A 21,906-nucleotide genomic window follows, 5' to 3' on the forward strand; every position below is an offset into this window, starting at 1 on the left:
GGAGAATGGAGGAGGTGATATCCCCAGTGCTGACAATCCATGGGTGTCTTTTGCACACAGCCGTTTCCTAAGGAAGGTCACACCACTCAACCACTGGAGCATGATGCAGCTGCTCCTTAACCATCCTGTATTTTGGTGCAGTTTATTTCTTTGTCCTTTATCTGAAGAATGTCACCCTAACGTGTTCTTTGTGCTCCAGAGGCACCAGATTCCATGGTTGGTCCCCAATACTTCCTTCTCAGTCTTCTTTGAACTGCACTGTGGTTGAACTATTACATAGCTACATGCACAATGGATTTGAGGACCAGCACAGATTGCCTGGAATTCCCTAAATACTATGATTAATTATGGGATCAGTCTGTATTTGTTCCTACATTCTTGCAAACAAGCTTCTGTATTTCTGGAACTTATCTACTTTATGAGTCACATATCAATGAGCCACACACTCATTTAATAACATTTACATGAAACAATGTATGCCTGACAATTGTAATCAGATGAAAACGATCACATTTATCTTAAAGACAACTTCTCATGAAACACATAGAACTAAAATGCTTATTCATTTTAAAATACTTCATAGATCTTCCTGAAAACGCATAGTGTTTTTCCCCAGATACTGCCATAATTATGGTGCCAGTGGGAGTTTTATCTCTGTTCAGACAGCAGGATTGGGACCAGAGGCTCAGAGTTCAAAAGAAATCAGTGCAGACCATCAGGAACAGGTTTTCTAAAATATTCAGTTTATGTCTAGATGCCTAAGAACCAAATTTTCAGTTGAGTCCTTAAATAACCACACTTTAAGAAGGGTTCGACATGGAGAACAGATGCACACATCTTTGAAAATTTGGTCCTGATGGGGATTGCCGAGCATCAACACATCAGATCCTGAAATCTTTCTGAAAGTCTCATCTTAAACCCTTGAAACTTTTTCCTTCGGCTTTCATGAGATCTGAGAGATTCCCTATAATTAAAGACAGCTTTTTTTTTTTTTTTTTTTCCACTTCCTGTCTACAGTGTACAGTAACATGTGGCGGGGGAGTGCAAACCCGGAGTGTACAGTGCCTACGCCAAGGGAGACCAGCTTCTGGGTGCTTGCCCCATCAGAAACCAGCAGTCCTGAGAGCTTGCAATACTAACTTCTGCCCAGCCCCTGTGAAAAGAGGTAAAACTCAGCTCTACATGCTGCAGCAGGGTTGGTTGCTTATATCTATATATAGAGATATACTCTATATCCAGTAAAAATCACCTTTTCCAGTTACACCCACGTAAGGTTAGTATTTGGAATGTTCCTGCACAAATGAATTTTTCCCAAACTTTGCAGCTTTACAGTTACTCTCCAATACTACCACAGTATCTCTCTTCTCAGAGAGAACCCTCTTAAAGCAAACTTCAGTATAACTGAGATTTTTAAAACTTTTTTTTTTTTCCTAAAACATTTAAAAATGTTTTATTAAAAATTTAAGAAAAAAAAATAATTTTATTAAAAAAATGTTTAAAAAATATTTTAAAAAGTTACATAGTTTGGTTCTGAGCTGCATCTTCAGATTATTTTGTTGATTCACATAGGAGTGTCCTATGGTATTGTTGATTCATATAGGAGTGTCCTAGGAATTTTCTCAGAAACACCAAAAAAAGAGAGAGGTGCATTTGCACCATCCTGTGTATTTGCTCACAAGCTGGTACAGTTTGTGACTCCTTCTTAACTGAGGAAAAAAGCTCATGAGGTCCAGGTTTGTCCCATATAATAACAATTACCTAGGCATGTTAGAGCTCTTCAAACATAAGCTTTCAAAATATTGTACCTTAACTGTCTTGTTACCATCTTAAAACAGGGACCTGAAAGTAATATCTATAAAACTCGGGCTGCATTGCAAGAAAAAAAAAAAAAAAAAAGATAATAGAGTTGGGAGCAAAGGTCAAGCTCTGGCCCTGCATCTTGTAATTTGATGTTAGGCAACACCCCCTCTTGTCTCTACTGATTTGTGACATTCACTGTGTACAGAAACCCTGTAAAATGCAGTGATATCTTATGTGCTAGAGCATTCTACTACAGCAACTCAAGACACACAGATTATCAAACTGTGATATCTGGGGGCCTGAATCCAAACTAGGATATACAGATGAAATGGTCCTAAAAGAGATAAGGGAACAGTTGTCCTGCTTCTACAGTTAAATGCTCTTAATTCAAATGCTAACGAACCTTTCCAAAGTTCTGTTGTACTTCAGAATTTCTGTATTACATCCTCTTCTATCATGATACAGCAAGCACTTTTCTTTTACCCCAGCCTCCCTCTGCTTTATTTCATGTCTGAAGTAATGTCTGTTATTAATTTTGTCCTTGGCCTGTTTCTCTCTTGCCTCACATCTGCAGGAGCCCTTTCACCTTTATTATAACTGGGTCGTCAGGCTCTGGAGATCAATTATCTCCTCACTGCTCTCTAACTTTCTGTCTAAAGCAGCAAAAAGAGGGGGAACCAGCTGTGCTGGAATTCCATTCAAGCAAATCAGTCTCTATTATCAGCCACGTAGCTCCAGCTCAGTGATCACAGTCAAGAAATTAATGTTTCAGGGAGAGTTTACACACTTTCCTAGACGAGCTGGGTCATTTCCATCCTTTAGATGCAGTTACGGTCACCATAACTCCTAACATATCCAACTGTTTGAAATCAATCAAAATTAAACCAACATGTAAATACTTGAGTAAATAGAAATAAGGAACTGACAGCCTGATCCACATCCACTGAAGCTGGAGGGAGTCTTTGTGTTCATTCCAATAGTCTTTGGATTAAGTCCCAAGAGCAGTTTTTGGCCACACCTCTGTAATGTTACCATTACACTCCAGTCTTCAGAAGGGGGATAAAGATTTATTAACATTGCCTTCTTATTTCTTAAAATGTTTTAAAACAAACAGCTAGCAATTTGTAATTTTTGAAAATTTATGCTTACATGGCAGGAGATCTTCCTGATTTAGAACAGCTTTTCTTGCCTTGGGTTGCACATATCTTTCATCGGTTGCCTGCTTTGGGTCCTTCCAGTGGCAAATTCTGTAGGGGGCCAGTAGATGAAGTAAAGTGAAAGCTGGTGCTAAACTACCATTTCCATCCCTACTGAGATTCAAGAGTAGAAGCATAACATGGTATAGTGGGAAGGCTACAGTATGACACTGAGCCACTCAGTTCCTGGAAAACTTTTTGTTCAAGGATAGTATTTTCTTTAGATAACATTTATAGAAAGGATTCTGTTTTTAAAAAATGAGGATTTTTTTTTTTTCATTTTCCTATTCATTCAAACAAATTTGAGAGTGATAAAGGTATACAACATCACCACTGCCATCATAAAATGTAAGTGAAAAAATGTGAAGCAGTGAATAATCAAAATAAATTCATACAAACAGACTGGGATGACTCCTGAACCACAAACTATGAAGAAGTTGCCTATGCTCTGTAAGGGAGCATATATCTCCTATGACTCAACTTTGCTGATCTGAGAATGCAGACAACGGTGGCTAGATTGTCTTCAGTGTCTCCTTGTAAATTCCTTTTATTGACCATGTAAACAGTAGTTCTGAGAGTGGAATGGAATCTTTTCCCATGCTCATAGGAGATTTCAGTTTAGCTATAAATTTTGCTAAACCTCATTTAAATGTCTTACTGCTCTCCCAGACATTGTGAATTTGTTTATAAATCATCCATATGAATCATCACTCTGTTCTTTTAAAGAAAAGTAAAGCATCCACTACAAAGCAGTAGAAAGCAGTAACTATGTAATGTTTTTTAAAGCACCTGGACTGTATGTGTAAACAATCTGTACATAAACATGTGAAATAAAATCTTAATTGAAAAGTCTTATTTATTTTTGCAATTAAAAACTATGTTTTTCAGAAAAAAATGTTGTCAGCTGTCTCTTACCCTATTATTTAATTAGGATTTCACCAGCATGGCATAGTCCTAAAAGCCTGATTCACCTAATTTAAATGTTTAAGTTAGAAGAGCGATTCCTTACAAAAGGAGAAAAATAAGTCCCTTTGGAAAGTGTTGGAATACAAACACACAGCAGAGCGTTTTGTGCATATGACAGACATGATCCATGACAGACATGATCCATGCGTTTTGTGCATATGACAGACATGATCCATGAACTCAAAGCTGAGACTACTCTGAAGCACAGCTGAACTCCACGCAATGTTGGTATCAACATGCATTGGAGCACTGAAGTGGGTTCATTTATACACGTACTTGGCTTTAGAGCATTTAGATCAGAGATGAAAACACTGATGCATGAAAACTGACTTTTTTCACTGCTACAGTTAGTGGTCAAATTCCCATTTCATTCTGTTTTCCTGAATTTCAAAGTATGCTCTGAATTTTTTAATTCCTTTAGCTTCTGACATTCCTACTGTATTATCTCTATCAGCATCACTTATCAAATTAAACTAGAATTTTTGAGATTTAAGATAGTTCATGATTTGTTTTCTTTGAATTGAGTAACACATCATATTTTTAACATTACCAAAAGCATAGAAGTTTGTTGAACTACTGCCTGATTTGTTGAATTGCTAAAACACAGTCTTAACATATTGCTTGGATTTCTCTCCTTCAGATGATCCTTCTTGTGTGGATTTTTTCAGTTGGTGTCATCTGGTACCCCAGCATGGTGTCTGTAACCACAAGTTTTATGGCAAGCAATGCTGTAAATCATGCACAAAGAAGAACTGATAGCAGCGTGTTATCTGAACTCTTCAATGACAGGATTTTCTTTTTCAATTTATGTTGAATTTAACTTTGCTTTGAGCCAAGACATGGTGCCACATAAACCACTGATGGAAGAGACATTTTTTTCTAAGGGAATGTCTGAGGTACAGTACTTGTTGGATATGTACTGAAAAAGGAATGTTTTTTTTTCTTTATTTGCTGACCTCACTAAAGTACAGGGTACTATGGATCACTTGAACACTGAGACTCAACGGGCAGTTCTTTCTTTAAAAGTGTCATTTTGCACTGTCATATGTTATGAGGAAGAAATTAAGGTAAGGACGCTTTTTTTTGGCTAATTTACCTGAATGCCAAGCAAAAGAGATTGGGATTACAAGGAATAAGGTTACAGCGCGGCAGCATGACAGATCATACAACCAGAAGTGTTTACTTTAATATCTTTTATGATAAGTTCATCCCCAGGTAAGGAAGCTGCTTACTGCCACTTTCACAGAAAGACATTCAAATGACTGTTGGTTGGAGAACCCAGTGTCACATGTGTGACCACGAGAAGTAAATGGTGCACTACAAAGATATATGGTGCTTCTCTATTATACTTGCTGCTGGAAAAGCAAGTTTTGCATCATGCTTATGTTTTTATTGTTTTGAAGAATTCATTTTCTGCTTTGTGTAGAAACTCAGAGGTGGTTAACTAGTAACTTGAAATGTATTCCTAGAAATATTCAGCATTAGAATATTTGGACTTTTAATAATGCTCTGTTACAAGTAAAATAGAATTTCATATTTCAACTAACTCAAGGAACTCAGATTTATTGAGCTCAATTGTTATGTTTTCAACTTTCTAAACTCATTAGATATGTAAATTTAAAATTTAAACTTGATAAAGTAGTTTTTTTCCAGAAGCTAGGTTGTTTGAATGCCAAGATACTGAAGAATGTCTTCCTTTTAATCTCAAATCTCTGCAAGTTTTGATTCATCTGTTGCCCAAAGGAAATAACGAGAATATTACAGTCCATCAATCCATGCCAAACTTCTCTAAATAGTTATTTATTCACATAGGTGATATGAAAAAAATGCAAATGCTAAGCGGATGATTTACTCTAACCAAATGGAAATCATTTCTATTTTTATACATTCTCATAAAACTTTTATTTAGTTCAGAATCCACCAGCAAACAAAACAAATGTAAACACAATGATACTTGTAATTATTCACTATCAAGATGTTAGGTGACACTGTGTGTCAAATGGTACAATTTTAAAAGTTTCTGCATTGAAAAAATACCCAATACAACCTATTTGCCAAAACCATTCTGAGACAGAGCTGTGTTCTACTGTAATTTTCTGGGGAGTGCCTATGAGGGACATATTTATCTAATTCCACCCAATCCCACAACTTCTTTTGATGAATGTAGCTCAGTTTTACTTTTTTTTTTTTTTTTTTTTTTTTTTTAAGTATCATTTCAGCATAAGATTAGCCAGCTCAGCACTAATGCCAGACAGTGGTCACTTGAAATTATCAGTTCCTTTTGCAACAATTTAAATTAAAAACATGTATTCTATGATACTTTAAGAAATGATTATTGGAAACATATCTCAACCTACATCACTCTGTCTTGATATTCAACATCGTATAAGTGTAACCTCTTTTCTAGGAAAACTACTTTTTGTTTTATTTTGTTTTGATAATTGTGCCCTTTTTATTATTTGATGTAAAATAATTAATTTATTAATGCATAGCTTTTCCTTTATATTTCTTTGCTCACTTCCTCAAGTGAAAACTGAGAAAAGAAAATGGTAGTGTCACAAAATATGAATTATGGTGTAAAAAAAAAAGCAAAAAATATAAGTGTAATATTTAATTATTTTATAAGCTTTGTAATAAAGTACTCTAACTGTTTCATTTTATTTGGAATTGTAAAATTCATGAATGAAATATGGAGGTTATAAGTAAATATCAAGTAATATAAGTGGTGTTTTTGCATTTTGTTTCATTTGTTTTGATTGTGACATAATATCTTTAAGTAAAACATTATCTTACTTTCTTCTGCTATGTAATTGTCTTATGTCTGTGACTCTGAACCTACCCCAGTTCTATGGGGGACGGCAAAAAAAGTTGTCCAAAAGAAAAGCTTGTTCTTTGGGACAGTGGAAATTTAGCCACCGTAGCTGAGTATGACTTCTACTGCCTATCCGTGCCCTTACCATTCAGGGTTTTTATGGGTTAATATTGGTGGGGAATCCTCAAAACAGTGGATTTGAGTGTTTACAAGCCATTATGATGAATGGGGGGAGGTCATTCCTTTCAGGCACTCAAAGTCAGGCATATGTTCTAAGGTCATGTGAAACTTGCCTACTTTTGAAGGTCCTATTATACTGGTAAGTGTGGAATGCACCACTGGCTATTCAACAAAGTGAATATATTGTAGCTGCCTTTGAAGAGTAGATGATGTTTCTCACTTGCAAGACTATCCTGCCACTGAAGTGGCTGGTCTGGACTGTGCCCACTGCAGGCACAAAAGGGCAAAATGGCCATAACTTCATGTTTTTATTTGCATAACACAGAAGCTAAAATACACAAAAATACAGTTGCCTTCCTATATGCAACACAAAACTGACCCACCCCTTCACCTGCAAAAGACAGCATAAACTTGTATATCACAGAACCACAGTGATTCTTGTATGTATTTATCTGCAAGGTGGTTTGCAAGAAGCCTCGCTCAACTAAGTATTAGGTTTTACAGTCTCTCCCATTGGCCTGGAGATACTTCAGTTTTCAAAAAATGACTCAGTTACGAAGTTTCCATGCCATTCTCTAATATGACCTAGGAGGGACTCCATCATTTTACATATACTCTCTAACGTATATTTGTAACTTGTCCATTCATTCACCACCACACAAGTCTCTGACAACAGTAAGCTTCATAGAGCACTGTTGGTAAGAAATACTGAGCATACTTCTGGTTTACACTACAATCTAGTAGGCACTAATAAACAATAGATCAGTCTGCTCCTGAAGGATTCCCTGCAAGTGCTCTTTTGAACATGATTTGGACTAGTGATTTAAATAATTAATATGTCCACACAAGACTTCAGACTCGAAACTGCTTTGTGTTCTGGTCTAGAATTTTGGAATTAAAATTAACTGACGGTTGTTAGTGAATTACAGTGCTGGAGATGGATGTTGAAAGAGGAAGTATTGCATAAAGATGTGCTATTGTGTGGTTGGAACAACCCCAAGTCCACAACTGTTATATTGCTAAGCCCTTATAACGATATTTGGTATACAAAGCTTGGCAGTTTTCTAGAAATATATTGCTGCAAGGCTGACTTTATAAAGCAGAATGGGGTCTTTTCACAAAGGAATAACTCTGTTTCCTGTAGTCAGATTTCATCACTCAGGTAAAGGATGCATCTGCCTAAAACTCAAACAGATATTTAATGAATGGCTTGATTGTGTAAATCAAAGTCAACTACCCTGGATGCCCAGAAGACATGAAATGCTGGAGACAGATGAACATTTTGCTGCATGTGGTTTTATGGTAACATGATCCATATCCCATATTTCCTTTATTTTTTTCATCAAATCCTATTTAAATGTATCCATAAAATAAATTAACATTATTATTTCTAATTGTAATAGATGTCCAGTCCTGAGTCACCAGGGTTCCATTGTGTACAACACTGTATACACACCATGAAAGGCTTACTGTCCCAAGTATACAACAAGAAACAATAGGAAAATAAAGCATTAATAATGGGATCATTGTGATCTGAAGCGTTGCTCGTGGGTTCATTGTCTGTCTGGACACTGCAGAACATTTCAAAGGAAACACCACGCAGATAAGATCTGAAAGAGCAAAATGTTGAGGAAGTCTGTCTTGACTGTTTTGAAAGGAAATGCTAAGCATTGCTAAGGCCTGAGAGGAACGAAGAGGGAAAAGTTAGTAGGGAAGCTGGGATACAGTGGAATGAATCAAAAATGAGGTGTGCTCAATGTTGATTCCTAACCAAGAGAGTGACTATCATGAGACGAAAGCAAGAAATACGAATTATTCAAACTGTTACCCTGGCAGTTATCAGGGACTACAGAGATGTGAGGTTTTGGCAAGGCAGTAAATCTTTCCATCAAAAAGAGTTCTGGAATAAGGAGATGCAGCTGGTAAAAAATACCCTGAATTCTTACCTCACCAGTCTCATAAAAACATCAGCCAAATCAGACTGACCTTCCTTTCTGCTTTCTGCACGTTGTGCACCACTAGCACAGCTATCCTCCATCTTCTTCTCTTTAGAAGGAATCCAGGTCAAAGTTGGGCTGTAATCCCAACCATTCCATGCTGGAATTGGTTCTTCCATGTACATGTTTCTTCTTGTATAAGTTGTTCATGTGGCAGGTTACAAATAGCACTTGCTTCCCATGAGAGCAGGCCGTAACAGACAGATTGATTCCTAGGCTTGCACTGCAAATGGTACAAATGTCGGTTGCTGTTGATAGCATTTTTACTGCATTGCCCGCGGAAAGTCATTGTCTCTGCCCTGGACGGAGGCAACCAGAAGCACACTCTAGCCAAAGAGCTTGCCTTTTAGCAGTCAATGCACCAGGCAGGGTTAGGAGTATCTGCCTGCTCATTTTCCGTGAGTGATACTGGAGGACAAACTGTCTGAATGTCCCAGACAAGCAGAACTAGAAATGGAACCTGAATTTCTGAATTCAAAATCTAATATTTCAACATCAAAACAATTTTCCTCATGCTCTCTGAAAGAAGGAAAATCTATTCTAACACCTATACTTCAAACTAGTATCTATTTTATGTACTTTCTGTTCAGTAGTAAGTATTTACCCATAAACAGAACCTGATGCAATTTCTAGATTCTGCCAATGAAGGCAGAACCTTCAGTTAACTCTAACTTATGGACTTACTTTCTAAGCATTAAATCAAGCCATTGTAACCACACATTTAATCCTTAACACCGTACTGTGCACCTACTGTGATTTAAGATAAACCCTCAATGACTTGCAGGTGACTTGGGCTGCCAAATGTTAGTTTATTATGTTCTGTTGTGATAATGTTCACTAATCCTCTCATAACAGCATAGAAGAGCTGCCACAAATGATCATTCGAAAAGTATATAAAAGGGTTTATAATAGCAATATTTACTCATGAAAATCTTACCTATGGAAAGCAAACAGGATTCAGAGAAAAGCATACACAAATCCCTCTTTGGGATCTTCTCCTTCTTATAACATCAAAATACCCAAATCAGGCCTGTCTAATAGGAGAAACTGAAGGCATTGTCTCCAAAGCAGGGGTCCCCTGCTCATATTCTTGTGCTTCTGTGGAAATTATGGATCTTTACTAGCTCTGCTTAGATTATAGTTGAAGATATTCAGGATATCTGCAGGATTCAAGAGTTGTTCTCATACAAAATAGTTAATCCTATGTATAATGTTTCTAACCAACTTTCATAGTGCTTCTAGTATAATAATGTGTTGCAACCATCGTGACTCCTCACCTCAGCAACCTGTAATGGCACCTAGGATCCTTGTGCATCCTAGAGCACAAGGGGGGCACCTAAGCACAGAAAGGGATACATTTTCATTCCATGAAGAGAGATGATAGAAAATCCCATTAATGCTTTCCCTGGATGCAGCTGTGACCAGTTTCACAGGAAAAGCCATTCTGGTGCAATGCCTTCCCCAGAGCACTAGAATTCACATTTCCACATTGTACATTCAGTGCAACTGTTGAACAAGTAAGAAATAATTGGGGCTTTTTCCCAAAATGCATCACCAAAAATGATTTTTTCTAAGCGACTAAACAAAATGCTTTACAGCTTTCATTTCTGGGGGCTTTTGACAGTTGAAAAACAATTTTTCATTGAGATAATTTTCTGTGTTGTATTTTTAACATCCAAACAGATCATCTCACAGATTTATTTTTTTTCTCCAAATAGACAACCCTGCAAAAAGGAAAGTGCTTCTAGATTATTCACTGTGTTAAGGATATGTCACTGTTTACCCATGGGAGTTAAATGAGAAAATTCAATATGCGAATCCTAATTTCACCCTTTGGAGGATACTCTACTTCCAAGTCCACTAAAAGAAGTCAGACTTTCAAAAATGTAACTGTACAGCACTCTCCACTGATAGATAATATTTTAATAGGATCAGAACATTTCATTTCTAGACACAGATATTGCCTGTCAGCAGAAAGTTCATCAGCTCAGACTTTGTAAAGATACATTGCAAATGCTAAATTGCCCAGAACTACCACGACTTACTCATTACTGTCTTTGCTGGTGTGCGGGGAAAAGTCAACCAACAGACAATAACAGGCTGTAAACACAGCCCTCCCCAATTAAATATAGGATATACTTCTTCAAACTGTATCATTTACCACAATTTAATTTTGAGGGTTTTGGTGTCCACTACTAAAATACTAGTTGCAAAACCAAAATTGCTTATGAACAAACTGTAATATCTAATTTTAAAAGCATTCAACTATTCAGTGAGACCTTAAGATGGTATATGGGCAACTATGATATACATCTACCATAGTACATGTTCTGAACTCAAATTCTTGTTCTGTCTTGTGGTCAGTTCTGACCCCCCCCCCCTTTTTTTTTTTTTCCAGCCACAATGGAACATGTAATGAAAATCCTGAACTTGTAAGTGTCTTGTTCAGGTAAGTATACAGCTTGCTCTGTGTGTCATAAACAGTTGATTGACCTCAAGCTGGACTAGCCCTACTTTATATTAGCCATACTGATCCAAGAGCATACCAGTGCAACTCTCAGGTAGCTGATACAAAACACATAACTAAGACACGTTTAACATTTGGGACATTCATCAGCCGTTTATTTATTCCTTTGCACCATGATTCTACACTAGAGCTTACTTATTTTGAGAATCCTGTTCAGTTTCACCAGTTGTATTGCTGTTTGTAATGTAGAGCTAAATCAGAGAGTCTGTGTCCATGCTGCAGTGCAGTGCTGTAGATCAGTTGTGTGTGGTGGTGAAAAAACTTCATCTGGGCTAGTTAAGAAGCCAGAAGTTCACAGAACTGCTTATGTAACAGGTGAGGGTTGATGCCAGAGCTATAAATTAAAGTCTGAGATTACACAGCTTCTGAGCTTTGACCTATTGTAATCAGTAAGGGCAAGGTTGAAGGGGCTTGTGTTTGCTGCAAAGTATTTGCATCGGATTGTGTTTGTTTAGAGACATAATTCAGTGGTTCTGCTGGTCTTCAGCATGGGCCGAGAATGATTTTTTCATCTTACAGCATAACTTAGAAACATAACATGGATGGGAACCTATCTTCTGACTGACAACAGGCAGAGATGAGATATTGCATGGATATACTGATACTCTTTTTCTGCCACCTGAACTGTTCTTATCTACCTATATACAATATATCTGGTATAGATTTTCTGGGCTGTTAATCTAGCTCTTATTTTGTACAAGCAAGTTAATTAAGGTTAAAAAATAAATAAATCATAAATGCTATCTGTCCTTATTCAGGAAATAACCAGAGTAAAGAAAGCAGTTCCCCAGCTTCCTAGATGACATAATTATACTTTGCACAGGGACAGAGTACTTCAAGAACTGGGTTATTCTTGATGCTGGCTCTTGTAAATGCTCTTCCCTGATCTTCTCATTAACCTTCTGAACCTCAAGCCCACTGGATGGATCCCAGCCAGCAGCTACCAAAGGACTCTTTGAAAGCAGAGTTTACACCTCAGTTTCCAAACTGTGTTACTGTAGTGTACTAACTATATACAAGAGGAAGACAAACAGTGAGTTTGTCTTTTCAATAACAGTGGTTGATTAAAAAATAAAGTACCAATAATGTGATTCATACAGTCCTGAAACCTTCAGACATTTTGGCACGTAGCTCTGTCTCTCTCGGACAATTGCATCCCCTTTTTCTCTGCTTCTCTCCTCCTGTTCCAAAGCCCTCCCCCTGAAGCCATGGGGGGGTGGGGAGCGGAGCTGGTTGTGAAGTGTCTTGGGGTAATCCACTTTGACAGGGAACTATGCTGATTACAAGTTATGGCTTTGGAACTGTAAAGCTCCCACTGCTGTCTATGTACAAGTTGCTGCTTTCTATTTAAACCTTAACAGTCAAATCTAATCAAGAGAAAATATGGACGTTTTTATGAATTCCATGAGAAAAATTCCCCTCAGGTGTAGCTTGCACGGTTTGATCAGCTCCAGTATCATGTTTTAGCGTTTCAGATTAATCCTGCAGATACTGAGCCAAGAATGCTAGCTTTCATACTCTCCTGATAGCCAGGCAAAAACACTTCTGCAATTTGTTATTATTTCAGCTAAACTTGCAATATGCAAATTAAGATTTATGGCAAATGAAGGCTTAAAACTATGCATTTATCTTCATGTGGAAAAGGTATCATGTATTTGCAAGGTGCCAAAAAATACCAGAGCTGGGCAGAGAACAAGCGAATTACAGCTCCCAGAAGGCACTGGAGAGCTGTACATCAGCGTTTTGTGTTCTGATGACAGGAAACAAACTATTTCACAGTCTAAGATTTTCTGGAAGATATGAAGCTGACCCAGCCCCCAGCCTGAAGTATCTTGTTTCAGTGTTTCCAACTGAATATTGTTAAAGTGTCAGGTAAATCTAAGATTTTCAACAAGGTTACACTAAAAGAAAAATTATTATTGTATGGAATGTAAGTATCCTGTTGAAAACACATAGATGGGAAAAAAATGATCAAGTACAGATAACATTTATGTTCCCTACTATTCTCCCATCCTACCCATGCATAAGCAATTAACATCATTCCCAGCCATGTGCTGATTCAGCTTTGCTGCAATTACATTAAGGCAAAGAGACAAGATACTGCCTATTCCCCACCTCATCTTTCTGGAGCAGTACTGAGTAACACAAACCATGTAAGTAAGATTCAGGGGTGCTCTAGAGAGATGTATTCCTGTGTGGTCTCATTCCCTGCTTTATATTCTGCAGTACTGAAGACAACAGGATGACACATGGACTAGAGAGAGATCCATGCATACTTTCCTTCCTAAGTCAGGGTTTCCAATGAAAAGCACTGGAAAACTGAGATACATGCCCAAAGTTCAGCTCAGCCTGAGCCTTGGGGTCCAATTTTCATCTCAATCAGAAGTAATTTCCCATAAGTTAAAGGATTCATAACCATACAAAATCAATGTGTACAAGTCAAACTCAAACCACATCTGGTAGTAAGGACATCTGGTAATAAGGGAATACCTGATGCAGCCATACACGGTGGGGGAAGAGCTGCTGGAAAGCTGCCCAGCAGAAAAGGACCTGAGGATGCTGTTTGGCAGCTGGCTGAACGTGAGCCAGCAGTATGCCCAGGTAGCCAAGAAGTCTGGTGGCATCCTGGCCTGTATCAGAAGTAGTGTGGCCAGCGGGGCTAGGGGAGGGACCATCCCCCTCTACTCAGCAGTACTCAAGTACTGTGTTCAGCTTTGGGCCCCTCAGTGCAATGACAGTGAGTTGCTTGCATGTGTGCAGAGAAGAGCAATGAAGCTGGTGTAGGGACAAGAAAACCAGATGAGGAGCAGCTGAGGGAACTGGGGATGTTTAGTCTGGAGCAGCAGAGGCTGAGGGGAGACCTCTTGCTCCTGAAAGGAAGTTATAGCAAGGAGGTGTCAGTCTCTTTTCTCAGGTGTCCTGGTTTCAGTTAGGACAGAGTTAATTTTCTTACTAGTAGCTGGTAGGGTGCTATGTTTTGGCTTAGGATGAGAAGAGTGCTGATAACATGCTGATGTTTTAATTGTTGCAGAGCAGTGCTTACACCAAGCCAAGGACGTTTCAGCTTCTTACTCTGTCCTGCCAACAGACAGGCTGGGGGTGCAGCAAGAGCTGGGAGGGGACAGACCCAGGACAGCTGACCCAAACTAGCCAAAAGGACACAGGTGACAAAAAACAGGACACAAGGAAACACTCTCAAGTTGTGCCAGGGGAAGTTTAGATTGGATATCAGGAGGAATTTCTTCATGGAGAGGGTGGTTAGGCATTAGAATGGGCTGCCCAGGGAAGTGGCGGGATCCCCATCCCTGCAGGTATTGTACAGACATGAGGATGTGGCACTAAGGGACATGATTTAGTGGTGGGAGTCATTAGGTCAAGTTAATGGTTGGACATGGCGATCTTGAAAGTCTTTTCAAACCTAGATGATTCTATGACTTTTAAAACATGAAGGATGTTAAGTGAACAGTACATAGTTTTTCTGAATTTAGTCTATCACAAGCTACAGTTTCCAGTTTCTGGAAGATGCTTTGCCTCACTTCTCCAGCCTACTGGAAGAACAAACTAGATTTAGTTATGCATGTTCTACCTTATTCCCTGTTTTCATCCAACTTCTATGAATATATCACCTAGAATTTCAAAAACGGGTATTGCAAGAAAGTTGTTCAACTGAGACTTGGACTTAGTTGATATAAATACTTAATTCTGCACTTCAGACTTCTGCAGGTTTTGGAGACTGAGAGTGGTTTAGTCAAAGAGATCCAATGTCTGATACCTGTGGGGTTAGGCTCTTTCAGCCCAGACCTTGCAGTGGTACCTCCTGTGGCTGATGAGAGGGTGCTCTCCAGAGTGAACTCAGAGAATGGCACAGCAGCAAAAGAACTATATTTCAGTGAGTAAAAGAATATATGTGTTCTTAGACAGCCACCTAGTGAGCTCAGTGAGGAATCAAGAGCTGGAAGAAAATTCACCGAACTGTTTGAGTCTGGAGTTACACTACAAATACAGTGCTAAAATCAGCAGTGAACTTCTTAGGTTTTTCTCATAGTAAACACAGCTGCAGAGGAAGGGCTGCTGAATTACTAAACAGCCGTAAGATAAGATTCCTCATTACCTAGCAATTCTAGAAACAAATCTTTGGGTGGGAGTTCAAGTATTAAAAAGGATGTCTGAGGGTTAACTGAATTTCAGAAATGTTTAGGAACGAGTATGTGTGCATATATGTATACAGATATGAGGGTATTTTTTAAATCTCACCTTTTTCTTATATACCCATTTCTAAATCTAAAGACTATTGTTGATTGAAAACCCTCATATCATACAATATAAAAAGGGTCAAAGTCCAGAGGGAAAGATTCTTAGAATTGCACCTGGGAGCTCGCGCAGAAAGCCTGCCTCATTGGTCTGTGTTCCAACGTTTCTGCTAATCTAAACTTAACCATGGTTGTGAAAATAGTATTTCTTAAGTAAGACGAAAGAACCTATGACCCCAGTTCATATGAGGAATAGCACTTATATTTACTGCTTGTGTTTGTTAAATTATAATTTCTCTCTATGAGAGAAAAGGAAAACAAACAAACAAAACAAATGGAAAAAGAAAAAAAAAACAAACACATAGTGGTTCACAGAAAAACATTTAGGTATGATTTCTGAGATTGTCTTTGCAAAATTTTTCCAGGAAGACCACCAAAATGTTACATACTTATGGCTTCATATCTCTGTTAGTGCTCTGGATGTTCACAGAGCCGCAACATGCAATTTTATCCTCATGTTAGAAACATGCAGAATGTGTGGAATTATAGTGAAGCAGCCAGAGTTTGCACATCATCAGTCCAGTGGTTACATATTAACCACTGCTTGCTAAATTACTTTTTGCTGCGAAGACCACTTGAAAGGAGAAAGCTCCCAAACGGTCTCTTTTTATAACTATTGAAAAGAAAATGAAAAGAAAAAGATCCACTGAAATAAGACATTAAGACACTAGTAGAAAATATTATCAAAACTACCATTCTCCAAGTTTTGCCTAATATTAATAAGCCATAAAATAACTGTGTGAAGGTGGTTAGGTCAAAGAAGAAATAACTAAACCCTGCTGATTATTATCTGTTTGGGATGATGTATAATTTCTACTCAGACATTTACTGCCTCACAAAAATCAGATACAGAGAACTGCCGAAGTTGCAGATCGTGTCAGTCCTAAATTATTGCTGTAGCCTTGAATGCAGTTTCTTTGTTCTTACAGACTTGCAGTGTTTGTAATCCATAAGCCCAACAATACAATAATATACTAAAAATAGCATGCTTTGAATTTGTCTCAGAAACATCAGCTCTACATGCCTAATTAAATATCCACGACACACACAAAATAATTGCAAAGAGAAAGACATCTCCCTCATGAGGGCCAGATGATTTTAATTAGGTTTCACTCAAACTCTTGCTACCCTCGCATGGCCCAGCTCACTACAGAACGTTCAGTCACGCTGAGACTGTATGCTGCCAGCCGGGTCTCTCTTTCCCCTTTCATACTGGTTTCTGTTTTTCTGTCCCAATTTCCCCTTGTTCCTTAGGAATTTACTGTCATCCATCTCTCAGAGCTTCAGTTCTGAAACTCCCCAGACAGGTGGGGCTGGTGCCATTTGACAATTTCTTTTTTTTTAATACCTCAGGAAGAGGTATGCACTAGCCTGCACAGATGGCTTGTTTCTCTGTAGGAGAAGCTGAACTTATGCACACAGGTTCCATGCAAAGTCTGTGGAGGAGAAGAAATAGATTTTATTTACTCCAGATAGACGTCCAGCCCCTTCATTCTGCTACAGACACAACCAGAGCTGCTGTCAGCCTAGCAACTGGAATACAGCTCCCTCACCAGGCACTGTGGGTTAAATCCTGACGGCAGCTCACCAGACCAGCACCTCACCTCTCCCCGAAGGGCATCATCAGAGCGAGTGTGGGTACCACACCACCGCCAAAAGAAATCCTGACAAAGTCACACTTCCATCATCTCCCTTCATAAGGCTGTTTTCAGCTCATTTGTATCCAGGGGGAAATTAGTGCCACGGGGCTGTTTTCTGTGACATTGCCGAGAGGTGAAATAAGCACATTTCAAAATTTGTACTTCAGGAGAATTGGAATGATTTGAATATCCCTGTTGTTCTAAGTAGGTGTTTAAAACAATAGAATCATTTCACCTGCTTCAGTACAATAGATATTAGTTATCATAGTTCACAAAGTTCCATAGTCCATTCTTGTGTGATTTCTCCTTTCCTGATCCTGAGTATTTATACACATAGGCAAAGAGACAGAGCTGCTCCCTGCTGTTTTGTTAGGGCAGCATTACACTAGTGGTTACAGTTATAAAAGTACTCTAACCCGAATTACCTCCTTTACCTCTGACGCCGTGACTCTACTGAGTTTCCTATCTACGTGTATAACACACTCCTGCTTTTACACGGCTCACCTGAAGTGTGAGTAAAATTCATCACTGTCAGACTACACAGCCACTAATGCTTCTTAACACTTGTAAAAGTGTAATAGGTATTTCTTTTCTGTTAGGCCTGTAAAAATTATGTTTTTCTTCTGTATCAAACTAATTTCTATATTATACAGTTAATATCTTTTCAGTGATGAATCCTAAACGCAATCCTTCAGAATACTTGTATTTCCCTAGAACCGTTTCTTTGACTCTGTGTTCCCTTCGTGTCGAGAGGTCACTTTCTGGAAGTACTTGACCTCTATTCCTGCAAATTGGATGAGGATTGCATGCTTATGACATCTGCTATGGAGAAACATCTCTCTCGTGAAGCTCAATTGAGATGTTACCTTTTTTTTTTAAGTGACTTTTTGTCCTGACAAAATCTTGTAATCAGAACTACCCTGTGTCACTGATTAATAGCCATAATACATCAAAGAATTCAAGCCTATAGAAACAAAAATGTGAATGGCTTCCGAACCTACAAATCATAGCACAGCCTGAAATTCTGTTCTAGGACTTAGGTTCATTCCCGTGACAGTTTGTTCAATACTGTTGCTCTGACATATTAACTGAAAAGTGTAGGTAGGAACTGACAGGATCTTTGGTTCAGTGATGAGCAGACAAACTTCCTGTAGCCCCTAGAAAAATATCAGCTTCTCATGATTCACTATTAAGCTGTATCTGCCTGTCTTTGATTTGAAAATTATAGTAGGACTTGACTGAAGATCTTCCTGGTCATGGGTTTAACCCTTAATGATTCAGAACAAAGAGACCCTCTCCAGGGTCTCTTAATTTAGAAAGAAATTCTACCATTCCATGTGCTGAACTACCCTTTAAATGGAAATTTGGTATTCCCCAAAGCCTATGGAAAACACTCTAAGGATGCTGGCAAAACTAGAACCATTAGTTCCCTTGCAGAGGACAGTTTGGTGGATTTTTATTGCTTCCCAGATCAGTAACTACAGAAAAATTCCTTTAAAAACTCTGCAGAGCTTTCTCTCATATATTGGGTCTGAAAGAAATAAAAAAATCCCTCTCTGTTTTCACAGATTAAGGAGATTTAAATTCAGACAGTCCATGAGACTTCATACAAGCAAAAACTTCCCACAGCTCATCTAGAAGTTAAAAGAGGTGTTTGCTCATTCTATTTGATGTTTTACACTCTTCTTGTGAGACATTTCCCTCCACTGATCTCCCCTAGTGGTCTTAATTTCAGTACAGAAGTGTTGTATCATAGAAGCAGACTGCATGGTGAGATAGTAGAATAAGTTGTAGAGAAACTCTTATGCCATATGGGAAAACTTTAAAAGCAAGTTACAGCTGTTTAGATTTTTATGAAATGAATGACCAAGCCTTCCTCTATATACTTTATGGACATTATTAAAAGAAATACTAAAACAACCATCCCCAGCAGTGCACTGTTCTTGCTGTTCTGCATCAAAAAGACCTGAGAACTTTTCACTTTTTTCTCTTGTCCCTGTATCTACGCATCAAGTGGTCTATGGAACAAAACTGCAAAGAGGATACTATTATCAAGCTCTGAAAACATGGGAAGAGCAAGCTTGCAAAGGACTCCTGGCTGTGTAAGCTTAAGAGGAAATGATCAAAGGTTGGTTCTAGAATAGGTACAGCACATCCTGCAGCATGGTAAAAAGGATGAAGCAACAAGAAAACTGCTTAGGTAGGCTTGGCTGGACTGACCTAGATTAAAATCTTGTGGTTAAACCTAAACAGTACAACGTTTTTGTTGTACTGCTCTCAGCACACTAGAAAGACTAGCTCAGCTACAGTTGCAGGTCTGGAAAGCACATGGCCTAGGTATGGCCAGTCATATCTGGTGAGTCCTTACTTAAGGTCATTCTCACCTTCAAAGTACAAGCTAGAAGGCATTTTGTCTGAATTCAAATTGTAATGATTTTTACATAGTAGAAACCTTGCATGAAGAATGGCACAATTCTTTTATTTAATGGTACTCATCAATATTTTTTATTTCTTTCTGTGATTTCTCTGTAGCTCTTCTCCAGCCTTCTGAAAGCACTGCATAGACATGCATGGCAAAACCGCAGCGAAGAGCTGGATCCTTGCTTCCTTCTATTAGACAGGGCTATACAGAAATATAATTCAAAACTTTCCAGCTAGTGACAAAACTCAGCAAGGCACAACTTTACTCTTTCATGTTATATCCATCTACTTCCAAGCTACCTCTCCTGGTAGCATTCTCTTCAAGTTGATACAAACTGAAGCAGGTTTATTAATGTTACACCTGTTCCTTTGATATACACCTCCAAGAAAGGTGTTTAAGGAGAAAACCTTTCATAGCATGTCACCAAGCTCTCTAACCTCACACTTCACAAGCCTGCTCCATTGAACCGGGCACAAAATACAACGTATAAATGAGCAATTGCATTCATATTGTTTGCCTGGAGGTTTTCCACATGTGGATCTACTTGTATGCTTTAAGAAAAAAAACTGCTCCTGCAAGTAAAAACATGAATGTGTCCTTAAAACTGCCCTTCTGAAAATAGCTCAGCCTACTTGTAAGAATTCCTGCAACTTAGCACATGCTTCATCTTCAGCTCAGAGTGCTAGCCAAGTAATAATCAGCACTCAGCAAGAATTAGGAAGCCAGTTTGTCACAGTGAGGTCATGGGGAAGATTATTGCTGCTTTATGTCTCCATTTATAATAAATATTCCATAGCCTGTCATGGAAAGGATGTAGAACATATTTATACTTCCAACCTCCCTTTTCACATACAATTCATTAACTTGTTCTGATAAATTCGATAGAAGCCTATACCTCTGTGTCATTTTTTACATGCTTCTTGGCTCAGAAGAACCAATAATCTACCTTATAGAGCAATGAAAGTACTGTGTAACTTTGAAAGTTAATGCAGTACGGATCTAGATTAGCAAAGGTGTTTCATTTTGATGTAAAACATAACTGTGTAAATCTTTTGAGAGTCCTGTACAACATACAATGCACCCAGCTCATATTTAGGCTGCTTATGACCATCTGTTGAGATATCATGATTCAATTTCACAACTTCATCTCTCTCCTATCCAAATATTTATTGCCAGATACTGTGAGGTTGGAAAGACAGCCTGCATGATATTGCAATGGTTCTCCTCCTCTTTCACAAACCCTTTAAGAATCCATTGTATTTCTCAGAATAGAAACATTCATTTATCTGAAAATGGCATCAGGAAATGCAAGCAGTGTCTCACTACATGGCATGAGGTACTGCAATGAATTGTGGTAGTCATTAAGGAATTAGTACTACCCTTAGGGATCTCACAAGAGCAACCTAGGTACTGCAGTTATCTCTGCATGCACAGAGGTGCCAAGGAAAATGGTGATGAAGTTAGTTATTGCATAACTTGGTGGGAGTATTACATGAAAACATTTTCTGTAAATGGGATTGACTATGTTAGGGAAATCGGTAACTTGATCTGTGTCTGAATAGTCAGGGAAGTTAGAGCAATTAGTCTAATCTACAACGGGTGGCTTCCAACATCACATCTCCTGTAGGCAGATGGTCAAGAGTTCAGCAGACATTAGACAAAATTTTCCTATGTCCTCAGATTCTCTAAGGGAATGCGGCAAAGGAACTGGTTGTGGTATTTTTATACAGACTGGAGACTTTTCAAACCAGGAATCTCCCAAGAGAGTATGCAGAGAACAGTTCATGTTATGGTGTTGCCACGTTTGCAAAACAAGGACTGAAGAAAAAATTCTCGTTTCTTTTCACTCTGAACATCTTAGCAGCACTGAGGTGACCATGCAATTTCAAAAATAAAATAACATAACAAAATCAGATTTAGGAATGTATTAGAACTCAGGTCCCAAACCACTGAAATGTTATAAAAAGACAGGAAACATGTCAGCTAAGTTTTTAAGAGAGAATCTCAGAAAGGCTTATAACATGAAAATGGCCAGCAAACATAGAGAATATTTATT

The 21,906-nt window shown here is 38.3% G+C and overlaps 1 protein-coding gene and 1 long non-coding RNA gene across 10 annotated transcripts in view; one reads left to right on the forward strand and one right to left on the reverse strand.

The window, feature by feature from the left end:
• Positions 1-6,764, forward strand: part of ADAMTS18 (ADAM metallopeptidase with thrombospondin type 1 motif 18) — a 187,608-nt gene extending 180,844 nt beyond the window's left edge. For all 8 annotated transcript variants that reach the window (XM_072043722.1, XM_038185531.2, XM_038185532.2 and 5 more), the window contains 2 exons: positions 1,018-1,165; positions 4,603-6,764. In XM_072043722.1, the coding sequence (XP_071899823.1) occupies positions 1,018-1,165; positions 4,603-4,718 (264 nt within the window). In that variant the 3' untranslated portion in view covers positions 4,719-6,764. The remainder of the gene's footprint in view (positions 1-1,017; positions 1,166-4,602) is intronic.
• The window catches only part of LOC140003465 (uncharacterized), a 177,503-nt gene that overhangs the window by 32,135 nt on the left and 123,462 nt on the right, over positions 1-21,906 (reverse strand). The window lies entirely within an intron of this gene.

Source organism: Anas platyrhynchos, chromosome 12, assembly GCF_047663525.1.
Source record: "Anas platyrhynchos isolate ZD024472 breed Pekin duck chromosome 12, IASCAAS_PekinDuck_T2T, whole genome shotgun sequence".
Lineage (NCBI taxonomy): Eukaryota > Metazoa > Chordata > Aves > Anseriformes > Anatidae > Anas > Anas platyrhynchos.